The sequence below is a fragment of the Cicer arietinum genome, chromosome 3 (genome assembly GCF_000331145.2).
Source record: "Cicer arietinum cultivar CDC Frontier isolate Library 1 chromosome 3, Cicar.CDCFrontier_v2.0, whole genome shotgun sequence".
Taxonomy (NCBI): domain Eukaryota; kingdom Viridiplantae; phylum Streptophyta; class Magnoliopsida; order Fabales; family Fabaceae; genus Cicer; species Cicer arietinum.
In genome coordinates, this window is record NC_021162.2 from 74,185,197 (window position 1) to 74,205,915 (window position 20,719).

Here is a 20,719-nt window from a genome sequence, read left to right on the forward strand (position 1 = left end):
TAAATGTGATTGAGTTGATATTAATAAAGGTATCAAGAAAGATAAGTTTGGCATGACGCTTGTCAATTTCAAATTTTTAAAACATACTGGGAAAAATATTTGTGATGACCCATTTGTGTTTGCATCACAAGCTAAAAAGGTGTTTTATATATATGATGAGAGAAACAAGGATTGGCTTGTTGTTCTCAATGCAAAAGTTAGAGATATCTATGATATGGGTGATGAGGAATCTAATGAAATTGAAGAAATTCATGGGCAACTAATGGGCGATACAAGTGAAGCTACTCAAAATGTTAATGATTTGGTTAGGCTTCAAGTTGAAGACGATAATGATTTTTTTGAAGTTGTTGATGTTGATAATATGGATGATGATGAAGATAATGAAGATGATGAGGAAGACGAATGAAGTGTGTTCTAATTGTGCATGATTTTATACATTATGTTTTTATTATACTTTTAGATTTGTCTATGTTTTTTGACTTTTGTCCAAGTTACTCATTTATAATTTTGTGTTAGAGAAGCAATGGCTCGAAGAAGAAAGTTAAATATTCGACATCGAGCAAGTGATAATGAAGGAATTCAGTCTACTTCTAATAATACAAACTCAACCAATGTAGAAGGAAGTAATGTTGCAGAAACTCGTTCTAGTCCTTGTCATGCAGAAGGTGTCATACGTGAGTCTGTAGAATCTCACTCAATTCCCTCTGATATAGAAGTTGAAGAAGAACAAATTGAAAAAGGTATTAATTATATATTCTTTGTTTTGAAGTTTTATTTATATTATTTTTATTATGACTTATATGCACACATAATGTTATTGTCCTTTTGTTTTGTTTGTAGAAGTAGAGCCTAAACGGGCTAGAGGTCCTACAAAAATGTTAGATGTATGGGAAATGGAACATGGTGATTTAATAATCGTTAATTTGGACAAATATGGTCGACCCATTGGTGAGGAAGGGACAACTCTAACTCGTTTCATTGGTAGCGTAGCTAGAAGGTATCAATATGCTCCTATCAACTACAAGTCATGGAAAGTTATGCCAAATGATTACAAAGAAGAAATGTTGAAATTAATAGAGGTATTATGATTATTCATTTAACTAATATAACATTTTTTTAAGAAGTCAATTGAGATGTACAATTAACATGTTTTTTAGTTTTTGTGCTCTAACATGTTTGATGTACAATGATGATGTTAGGAATATTTGATGGATTAACAATTTATAATCATACTTATAGTTTAAGAATATAGATGTTTAGCACACTCAAACTACATCATAACATGTTGATAACTGTAAGAATACATTTAACTAATATAACATGTTTCTTTAACATCTCTTATTGTGTAGAGTAAATTTGAGTTTGTTCCTCCAATAAATGACTTAACAAGAGAAATGTTAAAATCTGAGCTGAATGAGAAATGGAGGCAATGGAAGGGTGATCTAAAGTCAATGGCATATGACCCTACTAAAACAGAAGAAGAAGTTGCATCTCTTGTACCAGATGATAGGGTTGACCCAAATCAATATCGTGGTTTGGTTCATCATTGGTTTTCTGATGAAGGACAAGTAAGTCGTATATATTATGAGTAATATATTAAAGAGTTTATTATTAAGACTAATATTTTATTTCAATTGCAGAAAATAAGTAAAATTAATAGGCAAAATCGTGCTAAATTTGAAGATGTTCATTGTATGGGTTCAAAAAGTCTCCCAAAGTTTATTGATGAGAAGGTTTATTTCTATTTCTATTTTTATGGCTGTAATTTAAATTAAAAATGAAATGCATTTAACTTATTTATTTGGTTGTAGATAAAAAAGGGAAAAGGAGTGTTGCCTGGACGTAAAGAGATTTACATTGATACCCGTACTCGTAAAGATGGAACAATTGTCAATGAAAAGGCTGCAAAATTGATTGTAAGTTTTGATAATAATTAAACGGTACCAATATATAAAATGTGTATAAATTAAGTTTGACAAAGTGCTGAATTTTATTTTCAAATGTATGATGATTGTATTGGATTTTTACTTGACCATTTAGGAGATTTTGTATTTGTTAGCCTATATGCAATGTTGAAGTTTTTTAATTGGATCTTATTGTAGTACTACATGCTTTGAATGTCAATTTCAATTTGGTATTTTCAATCATTAATAATTTTTATTTTATTTTTTAGGAAGAACTAAAAAAACATAATAATGAGGCTGGAACTTCTCAATCAACCCAAGACACACAAGGTTCTATGTCTTGGAAGGATGACATATTTTATCAAGTACAAGGACCTGATAAAAACGGACGTGTGCGATGTATGGGCAAGATTCCTCATTCTAAAAAATCGAAGGTTTGTGCATCTGAAAATGAAGAGTTGCGCGAAAGAGTTAAGAATATGGAAAACTTGTTAGCAAATGTGATGACTTTAATTCAAAATCGATTTTCTGGAGCAGATGTTAATGATATAATACAAGCTGCAAGACAGGTATATCATAAGTTATTAATCTTATCCAACTAACTTCATAAGTTCCATAATCGTATTTTTCATAAGTAATATTTTCTATTTTTTGTGATAGGTTCCTGATGCTACTAGTGCTCAAAACCATTTGAATTCACTTAGTCCAAACAACAACGAAAATAATGAAAATGGTAATTAGATAGTATTAGTTAATTTTAATTAAAATCATTAACATTTTCTCTATTTTATTAGTAATATTTTTATGTGGAATCGTGTATTTATTCATTTGTTATTTTATTGATTGTAGGTGAAGATTAAAAGCTAATTTGTTGTTGAAGATGGAATATTGGCAATTTAGTGGACTCTATTTCTTAATATTTTTTGAGATTGTTATGTATGACACAAGATGTCTATTTTAAATGTCTATTTTTTGAGGTTAAGGGTTTTGTTTTATCGTTGTAAGACTTTTATATTAATTTTTAATATATACAATGAACACCTTTTATTTTATTTTGAGTCTTAGATATATATATTTCATTGTATATTTATATTTGGTTAATTTTATAAAATAAATTTTAAATTATTATATAATTTTTGTTGATAACAAAAAATTAATATTTATAATGAATTAATTACTCTTAAAACCTATACCAACAGAAAAAAGTTGTCACTTAAATGTATAGCAACAGAATCAAAACCGTAGGTATAAGTTGTATAAATTATGGCTAAAGTATATACCAACAATGAAATATCCGTAGGTAAAATCAAATGTTTACCGCAACGAAAAAAATTATGTCACTATACCCTGTAGCCACGGCGAAAATCCGTAGGCATTGGGCGATTATATACCACGAAAAAAAACCCCATCGGTATAGGTAAATTTGCCTATCCCTACGGTTTTTATACGTTTACCTACAGATTTTCACTGTCGCTAAACGTTCATTTTCTTGTAGTGTTAAACATAACGTTTTATTATTTAACTCAATTTTTGAGAGGAGCTTTTATCTATATTTTAAATTCAAAGTTATCGCTTTTTAAATATTTAATTAATTCAATTCAAAAAAAAAATATCATTCATATTAGTTATTTCTAGAAAAATCTATATCTTTTTATTATTTTATCAAACAACTTTTAATTTAAATATATCCTTTTAGTTAGATAATAGCAACAATTACCAAACAACTTTAGCTTTATAAAATCTTATTTTTAGCTTTAATTTTAAAATAGCTTTTAAGGTCGGTAAAATATAGATCAACTTGTCTCTAAATACTTATGAAAAATGATATTTTTTAGGTGAATTAAACTATGAGTTAATAATTAAATGTTTATTTACTCATTCACAATTTCATATTGAGACTACTATAGAATAAATATAAGACACTTTTATTATTTCCTACTTCTTAAGATTTGAATGAACTGAGAGATAATCCTCACATGATATATGACGACATGCATTTTATGATTTTAAATCAGGACACTTAGTTTATATTTAAACTCACTTCATCGAAGTTTTATCTTTAATTCATATCGCATCTTGCATATTTATAAAGTCAAATAAATTTATTGAGACAAGCTCATGCGTCGATGCCTAGCTCTTAGAGGCTATGAAATGGTTATACTCTTGTTTTGTTAGAAGTTATACCTATTAGTATTAGTTTAATTATCGAAATATACTTGAGGGAAGCATATCTCCCATAGTCATGCCTTAGTTTGTTTTCATTGTTTCCTCTTAAAAGAATAGGTATACCAAAATTAACTCTTATCACGATTTTTAAAAGTAGCTTTAGTGTTTCGTTTCCCGACACATAAAGGTATTGTCTTCTTAAATATTTGTAAACATTGAAAATGCACAATTTTAATTGATTAAATCATTTTTCTATAAAAAAAATTAATTAAATCATTTGACCAATTTTTTTTTAAAAAATATTATTACACCAGCGCAACATGTAGTCGATATTTACTCTCTGTTGTTTGATGGAAGAATGCATTCATTAAGCAACTAAATTGCTTGTAATGGAAATAAAATAAAAAGAATCCTCAAATTAAATAAGAGTATAAGACACTAACACAAATATAACTAAGGATAAAAAACACCATTAGCCGATTTTTTCACATGCTCAACAAGAAAAAATAATAATAATAAATTACTAGTGTGACGACAATTATTCACCACTATTTTTAAGTAGGACATATAATTAGAGTTGGTCTTTATATTTGGAACAAGAGAGAGAAATGGAAAACTTAGGGAAAGGAAAGATAACCCACAAATATAAATGTTTTTTCTATTGTTTGATGAGGAAAAAAAGAATGTGGGGCTCACAAAAATCCAATCTTTTAGAAAAAAAAATTGAATATGAGAGAAAAAGTGCAAAAAGACTAAATAATTTTTTTTCTTCCAATTTTGCCCTTTTATTTAAATTTTTTAAACATTTGTATCATTGTAGAATTTTATTTATTTATTAATTTTCTACTCAACCAAACAAGATAAGAGAAAATATAAACTTTTCTTTCATTCTGCTTTATCTTAAATTAATTAACTAACATATTATCACAGTTTCTACTCTTTTTATTTCTTTCTACTTTTTTTCTTTTACTTTTATTTCCTCTCACTTTCTTATATAAACAAAACATGGCATTAAAACACTTACAACATTAGAAATCCCCAACTGATCATCAATTAGAAAGTTATAGGAAGTGGCTGGCTCAAGAGTTGGAGGTCAAGTTTTGTCATACTACCTAAGAGTATGTATAGTGTTCCGTGAATTTGCAAATTGGAGTTAGTTGGTCAAGCATGTTAAGAGAGACTCTACAAGGCATAGAGGTTTTGCTTTGCTGGTTCACAAAAACAGGGGTTTCTTTTGCAATGATGTTCTTGGGTCTTAACTCTTAGCCCCATTTTAATTAAAATAATAATAATATAACAACTTGTTACTTCTTTTCTTTTTTATAGAACAACTTGTTCTTTTCTGCACAACTTGTTATTTTTTACACAAATAACAATAACAACTTGTTAGACGAGTAATATGCTTATTCACCAAAGACTAATGCGATATATGTCAGACATGTACCCCTACAAAAGTAAGACATAGTTGTTATCTTTTTTTTGTTTTTGTGACATCAAGACATAGTAGTTATCAGAGGTAGATTTGGCTACTAAAAAAAAAGATGTTACTTCAATAATACATAGGAATTTATAATATATATATTTAATAAGGTGTATGAGTTGAAGTGAATTATAAAAAGAAATATTGATTTTGGTAAAATGTAAATTGAATGGTATTGGAGGTGAGTAGTATTAGTATGTGGTTATCCCAATTTCCTAATCTGTAGCCTTTACAATTCCACTGAGTGAAGGAAAGCACGCACTAATTTATCTCTCTCTAAAAAACTCATCCTCATCCCTTTTACTTGAGATCTCTCTCTTCTCTTTTATGTTCTTCCCTTTCTCATCAACAATTCTCAATTATCAATCCTCATAATCACCACCGTTAATTTATTCATTCATTCAATGGCTTCCAACAACAATCACCGTTCAATCCCTGACCTCAACGGAACTTCCCACTCTCACCCCACACCTAAAAAACCTAAACTCTCTTCTTCCTCATTCATCACTCCTTCCGAGATTCAATCCGAATTCTCCCACCACGACACCGCCGTCGCTCGCATTAACAACGGCAGTTTCGGTTCCTGTCCTTCCTCCATCATCTCCGCTCAACACAATTGGCAACTCAAATACCTCCGTCAACCCGATCACTTCTACTTCAACCATCTCAAACCTGCAATCCTCCATTCCCGTTCCATCATCAAAAACCTAGTTAACGCCAATCACATCGATGAAATCTCTATCGTCGATAACGCCACCACCGCCGCTTCCATCGTTCTTCAACACACCGCTTGGTGTTTCCGTGAAGGAACGTTTCAGAAAGATGACGTCGTTATCATGCTTCATTACGCTTACGGCTCCGTTAAAAAATCGATGGAGGCTTACGTCACTCGAGCCGGTGGTAGAGTAATTGAAGTTCCTCTTCCTTTTCCGGTGAGTTCTAACGATGAAATTATTACTGAATTTAGAAAAGCTTTAGAAAAAGGAAAATCTGAAGGTAAAAAAGTTAGGCTTGCGGTTATTGATCATGTTACTTCAATGCCTTGTGTTGTTATTCCTGTTAAGGAATTGATTCAAATTTGTAGAGAGGAAGGTGTTGAAAAAGTTTTTGTGGATGCTGCTCATGCAATTGGTTGTACTGATGTTGATATGCAAGAGATTGGTGCTGATTTTTACACTAGTAATTTGCATAAGTGGTTTTTTTGTCCGCCTTCGATTGCGTTTTTGTACAATAGAAAAAACCCTAAAAATGATGCTGGTGGTAGTGGTGATTTGCATCATCCTGTGGTTTCTCATGAGTATGGAAATGGATTGGCTGTGGAAAGTGCTTGGATTGGAACAAGGGACTATAGTGCTCAATTGGTGGTTCCTAATGTTTTGGAATTTGTGAATAGATTTGAAGGCGGTATTGAAGGGATTAAGAAGAGGAATCATGAAGCTGTTGTTGAGATGGGAGACATGTTGGTTAAAGCTTGGGGAACTCATCTTGGGAGTCCTTCCAATATGTGTGCTAGTATGGTTATGGTTGGTTTGCCTACTAGTTTAGGGGTTAAGAGTGATTCTGATGCACTTAAGTTAAGGACACATTTGAGGGATGTTTTTGGAGTTGAAGTTCCTATATATTATAGACCACCTAGAGATGGGGAAGTTGAGCCTGTAACAGGGTATGCTAGGATTTCTCATCAGGTTTACAATAAAGTTGAAGACTATTACAAGTTTAGGGATGCTGTTAACCAACTTGTGGATAACGGGTTTGCTTGTACTCTTCTTTCAAATTGAAGAGGTTAGCTCACATTCCCTTTTGACATTATTTATCAATTTTGCAATCATTGGTTTGATTGCTTGATAGGAAGTTTGTTTGCATTAACAAATGACCATGGTGAGGCTGGTGATTGTGCCCTAATCGGGTGCCAAGCCCCCTTAAAATGTTATTTTGAATACAGTTTCAAGCACTAAATGTTGCTACCTTTCTCACATGTCATTTTACATGTCTAAAAGTTTTATTTTCTACAATATTGCGGCATCAATGTATACGATTAGGTCAAACTACATTTGAAGTTAAAGATTAAACAGCAGTTACGGCTTTATTTCATTTGAAGTTATTTGTGAAAGATGGCAGATTATTAATGATTCGAATTTGGATTATATAAGCTGTATTAATTACGGTCATTTAGTGTTGTTAAATTTTTATAACAGAAATGCAGTGTATCACGAACTTAGCATGAGCGACATGGCAAATTTAATATCAATCTTTTTAATTCAGTAATGTCCCATGTATGGTTAGCCAGAGCTTCTTATTGGCCGTTTTCCAACACATTCGTGAGATTTTTTGTCGTAAGAAACAATGTTGCTCTATTTATAATGATGTTTGCCGTGAACTCGTCATCATGCCGTTTTGTTGTTCTCTTGGCTTGTGATCACTTGTGTCTTTTCTTAGCAAACTGATAACTAATTATTCTGTTCTAGGCCTGTCTAGTGAAACCAATACTTGGCAGGGAAACAAATATAATTAAGCATAGGGTAAATTGTCATTTCCTTCATAAACAAAACCATCATTGAAAGTAGCTACTCTGTTCTCATATTTCTTCTAACCATGGGAAGGAACAAAAAAAATGCTTGTTCTTGGTACCACTAGTAAACTTATATAGTTGAAGCTTTCATACATCATTTGAGTATAATAGAGGCTTCCAATTCTATTGAAATTGTTAAGAATCCATTTAGTAAATTTTGGTTTAATTATTTTGTTTTTATTCGTCTATTTGTGTTATAATTGTTTTTTCACTCTTACTAGAGCGATATTTTCTGTTTATTCGCAGTTGAGAAGTTTCAATATCTTCTTTCTGATGAATAAAATGTGATTGCTCGATTGCTTGCAAGCTTGGGTAGTTGTGATGGTTTCGGTACCATGGACTGCAGGTTTTGCCGGTAAACTACAGCAATTGCTCATATTAGCTTTGCTGAGTAGAATTCCCCCGTAGTGAGTAACTTCAATATTGAGATCTATGGATTTATCCTTGTAAATATAATTGTGATTCTCATGCAATCTAATTATCTTAACCGCCTAATGCCAACTGCTTCTTCAGGTTTATATCAAATTCTACCATAAACTTGAGGTCTATATCAAATTCTACCATAAACTTGATGTTTGGCAATGATATATTTAATAAGAGTTAGAAAATTTGATATTTTTAAATGCTTTTCAAAATTTTATTGGTTGATATCTAGAATTTATTTTTTTTTCTTTTAAAAAATTTGTGAAAATTAAAATAATTCTAGTTTTATTTCAACAAGCTATTCATAAATAGTTCATGAATGACCCCATAAGTATTTGATCTGTTTAATTGTAGATTTATACATTAATATTAGTATAGTTTTTATCGTTCTATAATGTGCCGCTAAATAGAATTAACAGGTGAATCTTATTACCAACGACGAACAACTCGATTTTTAAGAACATCTTCAACGGTAGTCAAATAAGTTTGTGCGCCAGCGTGGAGTTATGCCAAACTGTCATTATGGTTTCTTCACATAATTTAATAATAATAAAATTATAACAGTTATTTTTTTTATTAATTTATTAATAACAATAAATTTATAATCGTTAGTGGATTTTATTTAATAAATTTATGTTGAGTTGAAGTAAAAATTGAATGAGTTAATTCAAGATAATGTGGTATATTTAATGAATTTATATTGAGTTTACCGTTAGAGATGTTCTAAATAACTGAATAGTCATTTAACTGTTTTTGTTATTTGTTATTTGTTTAACTGTTTCTGTTATTTGTTGCCTTACCAGAACAGAAGTAGAATGGTATCTGTATTTAGAGCTGTTAATTTTGGCATACCTCAAAGGGCCGACGGAAGATGCAGTATTTTAGGATTGATTGAATCACATGCCCAAAAAAGACTCAGATATTTTGGCTCATCTCTATTGATAGGCCCAAAAAAATTATTATATCAAAGCTAAAATTGTATTATCTCGGTTCCACAATAAAAGATATATTTGCAAAAGAAGTTGTTTTAAAATGAAAGTATTAAACTTTTTTCTTATAATTAGTATCTAATATTAAATACTTCACTTTTAAAATCTATTTGGTGAATAAATTAATAGATATTATATGATATAAACTATTATGTTTCGATTTAATTATGTGTTAGTTGAATAACTATGATATGATAGTTGATCTTTAACATCATCGATTAAAATGCCTCTCTAGTTAAGATTAAAAAAACAAAAAATGCATCTTTAGTAATTATATTATGTCTCAATTTAACGTTATGGTTTTCCATCATTTTTATTAATACTTAATATATATTATAAAGCCACATATAAGATAAAATAAAAATACTTTGATAAAAAACCGAAAAGATATAGCCGTTTATGATTGGTTGCTTTTAACTTACGCCTTTTGTGATATTCGTGGAAGACCAAAGTTAACGTTGGTTTTCTCTATAAGATATTTACATGTATCGTTTTTTGTATTTTGTAATTGATTTCATTTGTACTAAACAGCATTATCTTAAAATGTTTTTTATTTATGATTAATGAGGAGCTGTTCACTCTCGGAGCATGACATGATCCCCAATTGTTTCTACTTTTTATTTTTTATTTTTTTTATAATTGTTATTTTTAAGTTATTTACCCATACCAACAAAATAAATAAATTCTGTTCCTTTTCATAAAATTATTTGTTTTTTGCCTATAATATTTTTCACTATTTATTATCACATTTCACCTTTTCTCTCTCTATACAATATATAGTTAAGAATAATTTTTTCAAACCAATAATTAATATTATTTTGAACTTTATAAATAACAAATAAAAAATAGTACCACTTTGAATCTAGTTTAGTATTAATTTGAATCAATCAATTTAATGACTCCTACCTATCAATAGACATATAATCCTACTAGCACACAACTCTAATTACAATTACATAAAATAATACGCAGTCCAAATTAATATTAATCTATTTATGGAAGAAAAAACCAGATTCATATGGAATACTAGAATTCATCAACCATTGGTCAGCTTGAATAAACTCAGCAGCTGTATAACTCATCATTTCATCATTTCTCTGATCTATAGAAACTGTTCTATAACTCTCCCAATGAACCCTCTTATCATTTCTTGCACCAGGTCCTCTGTTATTATACTCACGAAATGTTGCTGTATCAATTCCATAATTATCACTCCATTTACACCAACCTCTTGGACGTATAACATCACCAAGAAACGATTCCATTATGATTGTTCTTGAATATTCACTACGTGGAATTCCCAAACAAGTTGACCCAACAAGATTATCATCATTTTCTTCACCTTCTGATGATGCTATTATAGTGCAGTTTTGAATCACAAGTCCTGTTCTTTCATATTTATCTAACCTTGATTGAACACTCACCACATTTTTCCTTAAAACTATGTTAGATGTGTTTTGAGGTGTTATAATGATTTTTGAGTTTTGAATTAGAGTTGTTGAGTCTCCTTTGATTATGTCTACGCTACCGCGAATTTCGCAGTCTCGATAGAATTGGCGTTGTGCTATGGCGTATAAGGTTCCTTCTCCACCTTCAATTTTGCAGTTGAAGAATGCTGCATGATCAGAAAGTACACTCAATGCTGGTGCTCCTGGTATATCAGTTGGAGCAATGAAACCCATGTCTTTGCAGGTGAATCCTTTCCCCTTTACAACTGCATTTCATAAGAGTCAAAATCAAAATTAAATGATCACTTGCTTGTAAAAGAAATTTTGGCTGATCTTAATAATTTTTTTAAAATGATTAATTTTAGTGTTAAGAATAGTTAAGTTAATTACCAAAAGTAGCTGAATGAAAGGGTGTTGTGACCATGGTGATGTGTCTTGTGTTGATTCCAATGACAATGGTATTCATAGGTCCATCACCATACATTAACACTTGATCTAACTTCTTAGGTACCACAACTCTCTCCTCATATTTACCTTTCTTCACATAAATAACACATGAACTATTTTTATTCTTTGCACATTCATTTAGTGACTCAGTTATGGTTCTGAAATTACCACTTCCATCTTGAGCTACAACTATTCTTGTCTCCTCAACTTCCATAAATTTGTGCTCAGCTCTTGGAATCCATTTTTTACCCCCTTCGAGTAGTCGACCTTCCATGTTCGGCCTCTCGAGGAAATTATCAACAATGGCTAGTGTAATCTTTGTAAGTAGAATTGGCAATTTCAATGAATATCCCAAAAGGTCATAGCTATTTGTTCTCACCAATTCAATTGTACAAGTTTGTTGATATGAAATTATAGCACTTAAACTATTGACAACATCATCAGGGTTTATAGTGCATACCTCATCTTTAATAGAGGAATTTGCCACCATATATAAATATTCTAGTTCTTCTTTTCCCATATTCAACAATTCTAAACAATCTTTATAAGATTGTACCTGCAAAGGTGTTAGGATCCTTTCAAGATAAGGTTTAGGAATGTTAACCACTGATAATTCTTCAAGGGTTGCATTAATAGAAGCTTTAACATAATTCAAAACTGTGGCTCTTTCACCTACGTGTTTTAAGACATGAAGACAACTTTCTGGTGCCTCTGTTTTTTCACAAATAGAATTAATGGTCTTCAAATTCGCTTCGTTTTCTGAACCACCGTTTATGTTGCCAACAATAGCAATGGTCACCAATCCAATAAGTAACATGGAGACACCCATGATTACTATGTTTGAGACCAATTCCTCATTCTCTTTTGAATCATCATCCATTTCATTATGAGTGCTTGCAAGATCACGATACTGCATTTTCAAATCAACGTACGTGATTTTTCAAAAAGAAGAAATCAACGTACGTGATTTAATTTATTATACTTAATAATGCATGCTTAACATCTCTTGTTTTATGAGGATGATATAGCAATATGATGATCCTGCTACTATTTGTTGAATGATGAAAATGATGATGGGTTTGTTTTCCTTATCATGAACAGAATTTTGGTGCCTTGGTGGTCTTCGCTAGCTGAACTGAGAGCAACTATTTTTACAAAAAATGAGTTAAGAATAGAAAAATGTTATCTTAGTTGGAATTTCTCAACACGGTTATCTAAGACTTAGACCACCACGTATCAAATCTGTTGTCCTACTTGGCTTAAAACGATTTTTATACGCGTCATAATTTACAAATTACAGAATAATATCTTAAAGACACGTCAAATATCCAACTATGATTCAGGTAAATATTGCAACAAGCATTTCTCTCAAAAAACATATTGCAACATATAAAATTGATTAATAAAAAAACAGTTCTGTATTGGTTTTAGGCATACTAATATTAAAAATATTAAAAGAATTAGTGATTTCTTGAATAATTCTTTCCAACAATAATAAAAATGTGCAGCCCTGCATACTAGATGATCATCATATAAAAGAATCAATCAAGTCATTAAACTTTAATGGTTAATATGATTCAGTTAAAGATAATTTGTTTAAGAAAACTCATTCAAATAGTAACTAAAATAATTATTGATTCCTCTTAACCGAAAACATAAAAGTTATGACAAAAGACAAAAAATATACAAGACATTCAATTAATTTCTGAATACAGACTCGTTCATTACATATTATAAAAAAAATGATTTCAACACTCAATAAGATAGAGATTTAAAAAAAAAATTAAAGAAAAACAAAAGTTATTTGATATTTGTCTCTTGTAATGAAAATCATTATTTAAAAAAAAATCAATTATAAAAAATTATTATTTTTTAGAAACTACTACATTTTTAGATTTTTTTTTCCAGATTTTCCTTTTTTCAAAAAGCTGTAATAAACAGACTAAATTTTTTTCAAAAGTTGCCGTAGAAGAATTCTGAAAAACAAATCTCAACAGTTGCAACATTCCTCTGCCAAGTGTTGAGTGAAGAAACAACCATTATCAAGACTCCTTGCTTATAGGTTTGCAATTTCATTACAAAATTAGTTTGCAAATACCGAAAATGGCAAAACATTTCTCAGGAAAACTGGTAATAACAACGCTTTGATAATTAACCAGATCAAACGAATTGATGGCATTTCCAGTTCTGACAGAGTACATCTATTAGATACAAAAGAGATGAAAATAAATTTTAAAAGCTGAAAACCTAATATTAAACAGCTTATGTATAAATAATACTATAAAGCAAATTCAATTCGGATTCTTATACATGCAGGCAGCAGCTACTAAAATTAAAAGGCAATAGAAAGCAGAAAGACCAGAGACCAATTCGCAACTGAATCAGCAATTTCAAAATATTGAACCAGAAATCCAAAAGCTAAATCCGGATGAATATTTAAACGTCACAACTCTGTAGCCTGTAGGCACCATCAGCAACACGAAATGCAATGGGATGTGCTATTTCACCATCTTTGAATGATGTTGAAAACTCTATATCGTGATTTTTCATAATCAAAATCCACCTTAGTAAACATACCTTGTATTTGTGTTCGGATAGCAAATTAAGAGCTTAGTCCAGGAGTTTATCAGTGCAGTTCCAATTTTTTGCAATTTAAGTGTTCTCTTTTCAGTAGTTAACCTTCCTGTAACATTTGGAACTTGGAAGACGATCAACAGACAAGTATCAAATGAACAAATTCTGGACTTCCATTTCAAAATCAACCCTGAAGAATCTGACTTGGTAGATCACATCTTAAATAATAAACAAACAGAACCAAGGTTTGGAAAATGCATTTGGCTAATATCTTGGACATATATAAAATATATCACTAAAAGGATTCAAATATTTCAGTCTAATAAGGCAATCTCCAAACAATGTATAAATTTGGAGGAAGACTAGAATTGAGCAGAAGCTCAAGGCATACGATGGCAAAAACTAATTCCAAGATAGATTCACTGTAATGAACACCGAAATGCAGTATTTCGAATGTTTCAGGCATCGTCAAAATGCTGCTTTCATTTTTCTGTTTTCAACGAACTGAAGGAATAACCAACAATATACTTATGATATTTGGGTACTAGAGTTCAAAATTACTACCTATCATTTGACTCATACAGGAATTATTAGAATAATTCCTGGTCCAACTGGCTTGTAATATATTCAATTATTTTTATGAGTTTTCTCCGGCTGCCTTTCAAGTTTCCATTACCAGAATGGAGGTGTGGCTACGTGCTTGCGGTGACCCCTGAGTCGGGGTTTGACTCAGGAAGAGTAAGGATGAGTGGTTGCCAGCCAGACTGTTGATGCACTATCCATTTTTTATGGAGAATCAACATGTTCAATATCTGAAGGACATCACCCAAAGCAAGATCTTTAAAGCACATGTTCTTTATCACAATACCTGCTTCATACCTAGAGAAATAAAATACAGACTCGTTAGAATACTGAAACACCTTTCAGGATATGAATATATTCTAATTCTTTTTTGGTCAGTTAATATATATTAAATTTAAATATTCTTACTTGCAGTGTGTGCCCATTATTGCCGATCTTCCAGCAGGGGTCGTTAAAAATTTTTGAATTTCGTCCCAAATTTCTTTGGAGTGCTGTTTAGGATTTCCACCTAAAGGATTTACGCACTTCCAAAGTTTATCATTCTTACCGACATACAACGTCAAAGCACCTAAGTTCTGTTTCACCACCATCTGCTGCTCAATTGCACTCTCCAGAGCCTTCTTAACATCAGTGTTGCGGTGCTTGGGATCTCCATAACGGATGCTATCAGTTATATTTGCCTCAGTTGGCATCATCTTTGAATTTTTTAGCGAGTTCAGGGTAAGTAAAACAACCCCAATAAGGCCTTGTACATATTCAGAAGGTTTTGGACATCCTTGAGATCCCCACATTCCATTAGCAGGAAGTTTATTATTACCCATTGCTGCCGACGGTGTAGGTTGATATTCTGGACCATGTGGATAGCCTTGCGTGCTACTGCTATGCACCATGTGTCCATTCTGTTCATCTGTTGATCTTACAGGAAGTGGAGCAATATTCTTAGGATTTGGTTTCAACTCTCCACTCCGTTGCGGAACAGTTCGAGGGTTATGAACATTATTGGGATAACCAGAAATGTTCAGATTACCAATATCTGGCACATTTGTATGTGGCCCTGTAATGAAGTTAGGGCCACTAGTCCTAGGTGGCACCGGTGAAGTTGCAAAAGTATGGGAATTTGAAGAATATGAATTATTAGATGCAAAAGGAGGTTGCAATGGAAAAATGTTTGGTCTTAATGGCTGGGAATAATGATTTTGATGATTTCCCTGTGGAGTACTACCATTATTGCTCCATAACTGATCAGAATTGGCGCGGACAAAATTTGTGGCGGATCCGCTTAGAGGAACATTTGGATTATAGTTGCCAGGTCGATAATTGTTTACATTATTACGGTTATCTTGATGTCCAACTGGGGGTGGATTCAACGCTTTGGATCCATTTGGTTGACTAGGGCTTCTCCAAGTTGGTCTCCCCTGATATCTAGAATCAAATCCCCTTCCTCCATTTTGAACTTTTGAATTTGCTGCATGAACTTCAGAATAAGGACCCACCTGTTGCTGCGTCTGAGCGGTATTTGAGACAGGAATTTGTAAGGTTTCAGAAGATGATAAAAGGCTACTATTATCAAGTTGTTGTGATTCACCATTAGTCAAAGGAGGTCCTCCTGCTAAGAGACTAGTCCAAAGCCATACACTCTTAGCAGCTGCAACCAAGGGTACAGATGCTTTTTGAGGTTGTGCGAGAAGGATATTATACCTCCTCATTCGCAATTGATGGAGGGCATTAGAGAAATCTCGATCACCCGAAATCAATAAATAATTAGCAGGTGCAGGGTTGTCCACTGCCCAAAACAGCATGTCGACAAGGATCTTCTTATCACTTGCATCTTTCAGACCTAAAACCAAACATGAAAAAATTAAGCACAACAAAATTCCAAATCAAATTTCATGCTATATGCGACAAAGCATATTCACAATAAATAATGGCACAAAGACTCAGAAAGGAAACAAACAAGTCATCAAAATTTTAGGTAATTCGACAAGGTAATCAGATTGTTCGTTCCTACAAATCAGATACCGACATCGATAGATACGTGTTCGATACTTCCTAATACATAGAAAGTATCCAATAAATTATTCTATTTATTTTAAAAATATTTCCTCCGATACTTTCGAGATACCTTTTCAAAACTTCTTACCAAAAACCAAATACGATACATGACTGTTACATCATACTATCGACATACACAGAGTTAAACGTTTTTGCAAAACACTCTTAGTAAAAATAATATATTCCATATAGGTGTTAGTGTGTTTAGAACTGCCGCTAATTGAACTTTGGACACGCTGCCATTGCAAAGGTACGGCTAGAACCTTCATTTTAAAATGGGGTGAAAAGGTTGCAAACTTGAAAACAAACACAAGCTATCCCTACTTGTTATCATCACAAGTGTATTTTTTTAAATTGCAATCATCGTGTATTGACTATTACATATTAATAAGCAAACTTAGGTTCGTGCCAATCATCAGAACCTTCAAATCGCCTCATCACGAGGAGAAAATAAAAGCTACTCAGCTAGTAGTAACTTCAATGAGATTCGATTCAAAGCTTATTGAATATTGATAACAACTGAATTGTAATATTTCAATAACAGTTCCATGTTTTTCTTCAAATCGAGAGAAACGACTCAATCAATAACAGAAATCAAAAACGGAAAATGAAGTTGCAAAATGGAATCGAAGTTAGTTACCGGCGGGAACATGATTGAGTGAAATTCCGGTGCTAGAGAGAGCATGCTGCACAGACATATGGATGCGCGTGGTGTCGCCGTAGGCGGAGATGGAAACGGGGCCACAGTAGTTCATACGAACAAGTGCTGAACTGATATTCTGTGCGATTGCGTGAGGATCGGAACCCTTAGGAACATGGCAGTTTTCTATATCCCACCATACCGATATCTTCGCCGTCGTGTACTGAGCCTCGGCGTTCGGCGATGCTCCACCTCCGCCCATGATCTGAATCCGATCGCCGATCTTAATTTTACAACTTAAAAATAAAAAATCGATTAACGATCGCGTTAAACGACGACGTTAATAACTGTACAAAACCTAAAGTATGATGATGAGTAGAGTGGAGTGAGGAGTTTGTTATTGACGGTGTGATGACGGCGGAATAGAGTGAATTAAAGCACAAGTATATATATAAATAATAATAATAAAAATAAAAATAAAAAAAGGAATGGGTTTGGCAAGGTGAAGAGACAGGGAGAAGGTGTATGGTTTAAATGTAAGAGACTATCATGCTGTCATGGCTATCAACAAAGAAGAAAGATGTACTATTTTGTGCTTTGACTCATTTGCCCTTTTCAAGTGTATACTCGATCTTTTCTCTCTCCCGTATTCCATGGGTTGGAGTCACTCTTACAAATGCCTCAGGTCAATGATTATTACTAGTCTATTTTTTTTTTTTTTTGATAATTAATCTTTATTACTAGTAATTGCACTCAATATTAGGAGAAAAATCTCATACTTTATCATCGTTATAGACTAGCTTCACATTTGCCACTAATAAAATTAAGTGTGTCTCGTGAACACAGTAGCTATAAAATATTTAAATGATTATATATCAATTTAAATTTAGAATGTTCATCTTTTGTTGTATTTAGAGTGGATGAATTTATAATTTTTTTGAATTACAGTTACAATTTTTTTTTTGGTGTAACAATTATAAAATAGATTTATGTGTCAGTTAAATTATCGTTAGATATTAGATATCGATGTGGTAAAATACTAAGTTACTGTGGATCTTGATTAAATTAAATTATTAAATATTGATTAATAATGTGATGGTGGTGGACTCGTGGAGGGTGGGGAAGTTTTGATTCGTTTACTTTACTTCCCTTCCTAACTTTTCCATTTTGGTAATTTACTAGGTAGACAGGATGAAATTATTTTCTTTGCATCATCACACACACACGGCACCTTCTCACAAAAACAATGTTAGTTGTTTTAGGAAAATAAAATAAAATGAGAAAAAGGAAGATTGTATAAACTAATTTTATAATAACGAGTAATTTTGAATTCATCATCATTAAATTACTTAATCAACTATTTATATTTATTATTAGTATAAAAATATTTACACTAATGGTCTCAAGAAAAATTATTTATTTATTAGTTTTAAATTTCAAAGTCTTTTTTGTACAGATAATCTCAAAGTTATGATAACTACTTTTATTGTATTTATATATTTTTTTATTAAATATCATAATTATATTTGAAGATTTTTATGGCGATCATATGTATTTCCTTTAGTAAAAAAATATATGTATCTTTTAGAAAAAAGAAAAAAAAAACATTTATATATATAGTATTATAATATGTTACCATTATTTAAAATGAAATAAATAATAACATGATAGAATATAAATTATATAAAATGGAAATTTTAATTTTTTTTAATAAAAAATTATCCTTTTGGCAAAATTATATCTATCTTTTAAAAGATAAATTTTAAGTAAACTTTTGCATTTTTCATTAATTTTTATTTTGAATTTTTAGTATAATACTTTCAATAAAATAATTTATTTTAAAAATAATTATTACATTTCTATAAGAAGAATCGTAGTAAATTAATATTTATTTTTACTTCAAAATAATTTTTGTTCGATCTTTGGTTTGTGTAACTTATTTCAATTTTTTATTTGGTATGTAACTTATTTCATTTTTTTCCTTATGTGTAACTTTTTTTTGTTTGACGGAATACTTATCTGTAACTTATTTCATACCACATGATATTTGAAATTTTATTATAAGACATGATTATTTTAACATACTACTTTGTAGCTTCCTTGAATAATAAATTAAGACGTGATATAAAATATTTTATTTATCTTATTATCCACAAACGAGCCATAAATCTAACGGACGCAAATTAAGAAAAATAAAAAAGACAAGGATATTTTAATCTTCTACTATTTGTATTTAATCTTTCACTATTTCTCGACGATTATATTATAGTTGTTTATGTTGTCTCCTCTCCAACTATTAAGTTAATAAGTTATAGTTGGAAAAATTATTAATCAGACCCTAAGTTATTAGGGAAAAAACCATACCAAAGAAAAGTTTGAGGCAAAAGTTAAATATGCATTGTATGTTGTTTTTAAAATTTAATTATAATTTTGAAAAAGAAATTAAGAGATTGAATATAACCTATAAATATATGGAAACATTTTATTTTATATGGACAAAAAATCATAGAGTATGATGTAGGATGCTTTTTTTATTCAAATGTGGCTTAATTCATTTCATCATAAATAAAGCAACGAATTAGTATAAAGACGGGGATGAAATAAATGTGTGCTAATATGCAATATTTGGATAATAGTAAATATCATTCTACAATGTAATCACGTCGACAATAATCTTGCAGTCCAATTTAAAATGTACTCATTATTTTAAGGTCATATTAAGTCATTTGGGGTGTATTTAGGTATTATTTTTAGGATACTACCACATAGTTTATGATTTGGATAGTGTTGAATTTTCATAAGTTGAATTTTTGAAGGATACCTTTTTTTTTTTTGAACCTATCTAATGAAATGGTGCATAAAAGGAAGGTTCTCTATACAAGCAAGATGAAAAAACATGATTTTCATGGATTTGAAAAAGGTTGTCAGTTCTGATTCGCTAGACGATCATGTTGTTTTGCTAGGCAATTTTCTTGGCTGTTTTTAACAAGACTTTGTACTGACTTGTAAAACATAATTACAAATGAGGTTTGGTTTTTAATCTTTGTACTATGGTTGTCGATTTATTGTTTTGCTGCCAATATAATCTAAATATACAACTTATACAGTTAAAGAAAATAGTGTATTACCTAACCAAGTAATTAAAAGAAATTAAAAATAATTAACGATTTTCAGTTAAGACGAACCTTTTAAGTGAATCCAAATTTATATATTGAATAAAACAATTTTTAATTATAGTCTAGTTAGCCAAACACTTAAATACTAAGAACCAAATGCCCAATTAAAAATGGTGTATTAATTGGTACACAAATGACCATTTACCACAATTAAATCGTCATTTTCACATTGTCGTAATTATCATTGTTCTCGAGATGTTTTGTTCCATCTTTTAGAACCCCAGAATTGAATTTCAAAAAATTAAAAGATACCTAACCAAAATACTAGT

At 31.0% G+C, this 20,719-nt stretch overlaps 4 protein-coding genes across 8 annotated transcripts; 2 read left to right on the plus strand and 2 right to left on the minus strand.

Annotated features, from left to right (window-relative positions):
* Positions 1 to 49: 49 nt before the first annotated feature.
* On the plus strand, positions 50 to 2,956 carry LOC101499970 (uncharacterized). Of its 5 annotated transcripts, none has more exons than XM_004494453.4 (9): positions 50 to 407; positions 517 to 740; positions 841 to 1,079; positions 1,350 to 1,568; positions 1,641 to 1,733; positions 1,812 to 1,916; positions 2,174 to 2,473; positions 2,565 to 2,637; positions 2,754 to 2,956. In XM_004494453.4, the coding sequence occupies exons 1-9, from the start codon at positions 403 to 405 to the stop codon at positions 2,762 to 2,764; spliced, it is 1,269 nt and encodes a 422-aa protein (XP_004494510.1). In that variant the 5' UTR covers positions 50 to 402; the 3' UTR covers positions 2,765 to 2,956. The 5 variants fall into 5 exon arrangements, with proteins under 5 accessions (XP_004494510.1, XP_004494511.1, XP_012569503.1 ...); XM_004494454.4 differs by having other exon boundaries at positions 517 to 674; XM_012714049.3 differs by having other exon boundaries at positions 522 to 740.
* A 2,838-nt stretch (positions 2,957 to 5,794) lies between these two features.
* Positions 5,795 to 8,742, plus strand: LOC101500508 (probable L-cysteine desulfhydrase, chloroplastic). The gene is made up of 2 exons (XM_004494455.4): positions 5,795 to 7,332; positions 8,366 to 8,742. The coding sequence occupies exon 1, from the start codon at positions 5,955 to 5,957 to the stop codon at positions 7,326 to 7,328; it is 1,374 nt and encodes a 457-aa protein (XP_004494512.1). The 5' UTR covers positions 5,795 to 5,954; the 3' UTR covers positions 7,329 to 7,332; positions 8,366 to 8,742.
* Positions 8,743 to 10,520: 1,778 nt separating this feature from the next.
* LOC101500830 (pectinesterase-like) lies at positions 10,521 to 12,531 on the minus strand. The gene is made up of 2 exons (XM_004494456.4): positions 11,370 to 12,531; positions 10,521 to 11,245 (listed from the first exon to the last, which is right to left on the minus strand). Exons 1-2 carry the CDS (start codon positions 12,340 to 12,342, stop codon positions 10,521 to 10,523), a joined length of 1,698 nt encoding a protein of 565 aa, XP_004494513.1. The 5' UTR covers positions 12,343 to 12,531.
* Positions 12,532 to 13,577: 1,046 nt separating this feature from the next.
* On the minus strand, positions 13,578 to 17,836 carry LOC101501160 (uncharacterized). The gene is made up of 3 exons (XM_004494457.4): positions 17,275 to 17,836; positions 14,991 to 16,419; positions 13,578 to 14,879 (listed from the first exon to the last, which is right to left on the minus strand). The coding sequence occupies exons 1-3, from the start codon at positions 17,534 to 17,536 to the stop codon at positions 14,693 to 14,695; spliced, it is 1,878 nt and encodes a 625-aa protein (XP_004494514.2). The 5' UTR covers positions 17,537 to 17,836; the 3' UTR covers positions 13,578 to 14,692.
* Between the last annotated feature and the right edge of the window lie 2,883 nt (positions 17,837 to 20,719).

What these genes read in the sequence shown, in the direction of transcription:
- LOC101499970 (XM_004494453.4), top strand. An exon ending in AGAAGAACAAATTGAAAAAG is followed by an intron (nt 741 to 840) that starts GTATTAATTATA and finishes TTTTGTTTGTAG; the next exon opens with AAGTAGAGCCTAAACGGGCT. An exon ending in CAAAGTTTATTGATGAGAAG is followed by an intron (nt 1,734 to 1,811) that starts GTTTATTTCTAT and finishes ATTTGGTTGTAG; the next exon opens with ATAAAAAAGGGAAAAGGAGT.
- LOC101500508 (XM_004494455.4), top strand. Translation starts at nt 5,955, where the DNA reads ATGGCTTCCAACAACAATCACCGTTCAATCCCTGACCTCAACGGAACT.
- LOC101500830 (XM_004494456.4), bottom strand. Translation starts at nt 12,342, where the DNA reads ATGCAGTATCGTGATCTTGCAAGCACTCATAATGAAATGGATGATGAT. An exon ending in CTTTCATTCAGCTACTTTTG is followed by an intron (nt 11,246 to 11,369) that starts GTAATTAACTTA and finishes TATGAAATGCAG; the next exon opens with TTGTAAAGGGGAAAGGATTC.
- LOC101501160 (XM_004494457.4), bottom strand. Translation starts at nt 17,536, where the DNA reads ATGGGCGGAGGTGGAGCATCGCCGAACGCCGAGGCTCAGTACACGACG. An exon ending in ACTCAATCATGTTCCCGCCG is followed by an intron (nt 16,420 to 17,274) that starts GTAACTAACTTC and finishes GTTTGGTTTTAG; the next exon opens with GTCTGAAAGATGCAAGTGAT. An exon ending in ATAATGGGCACACACTGCAA is followed by an intron (nt 14,880 to 14,990) that starts GTAAGAATATTT and finishes TTATTTCTCTAG; the next exon opens with GTATGAAGCAGGTATTGTGA.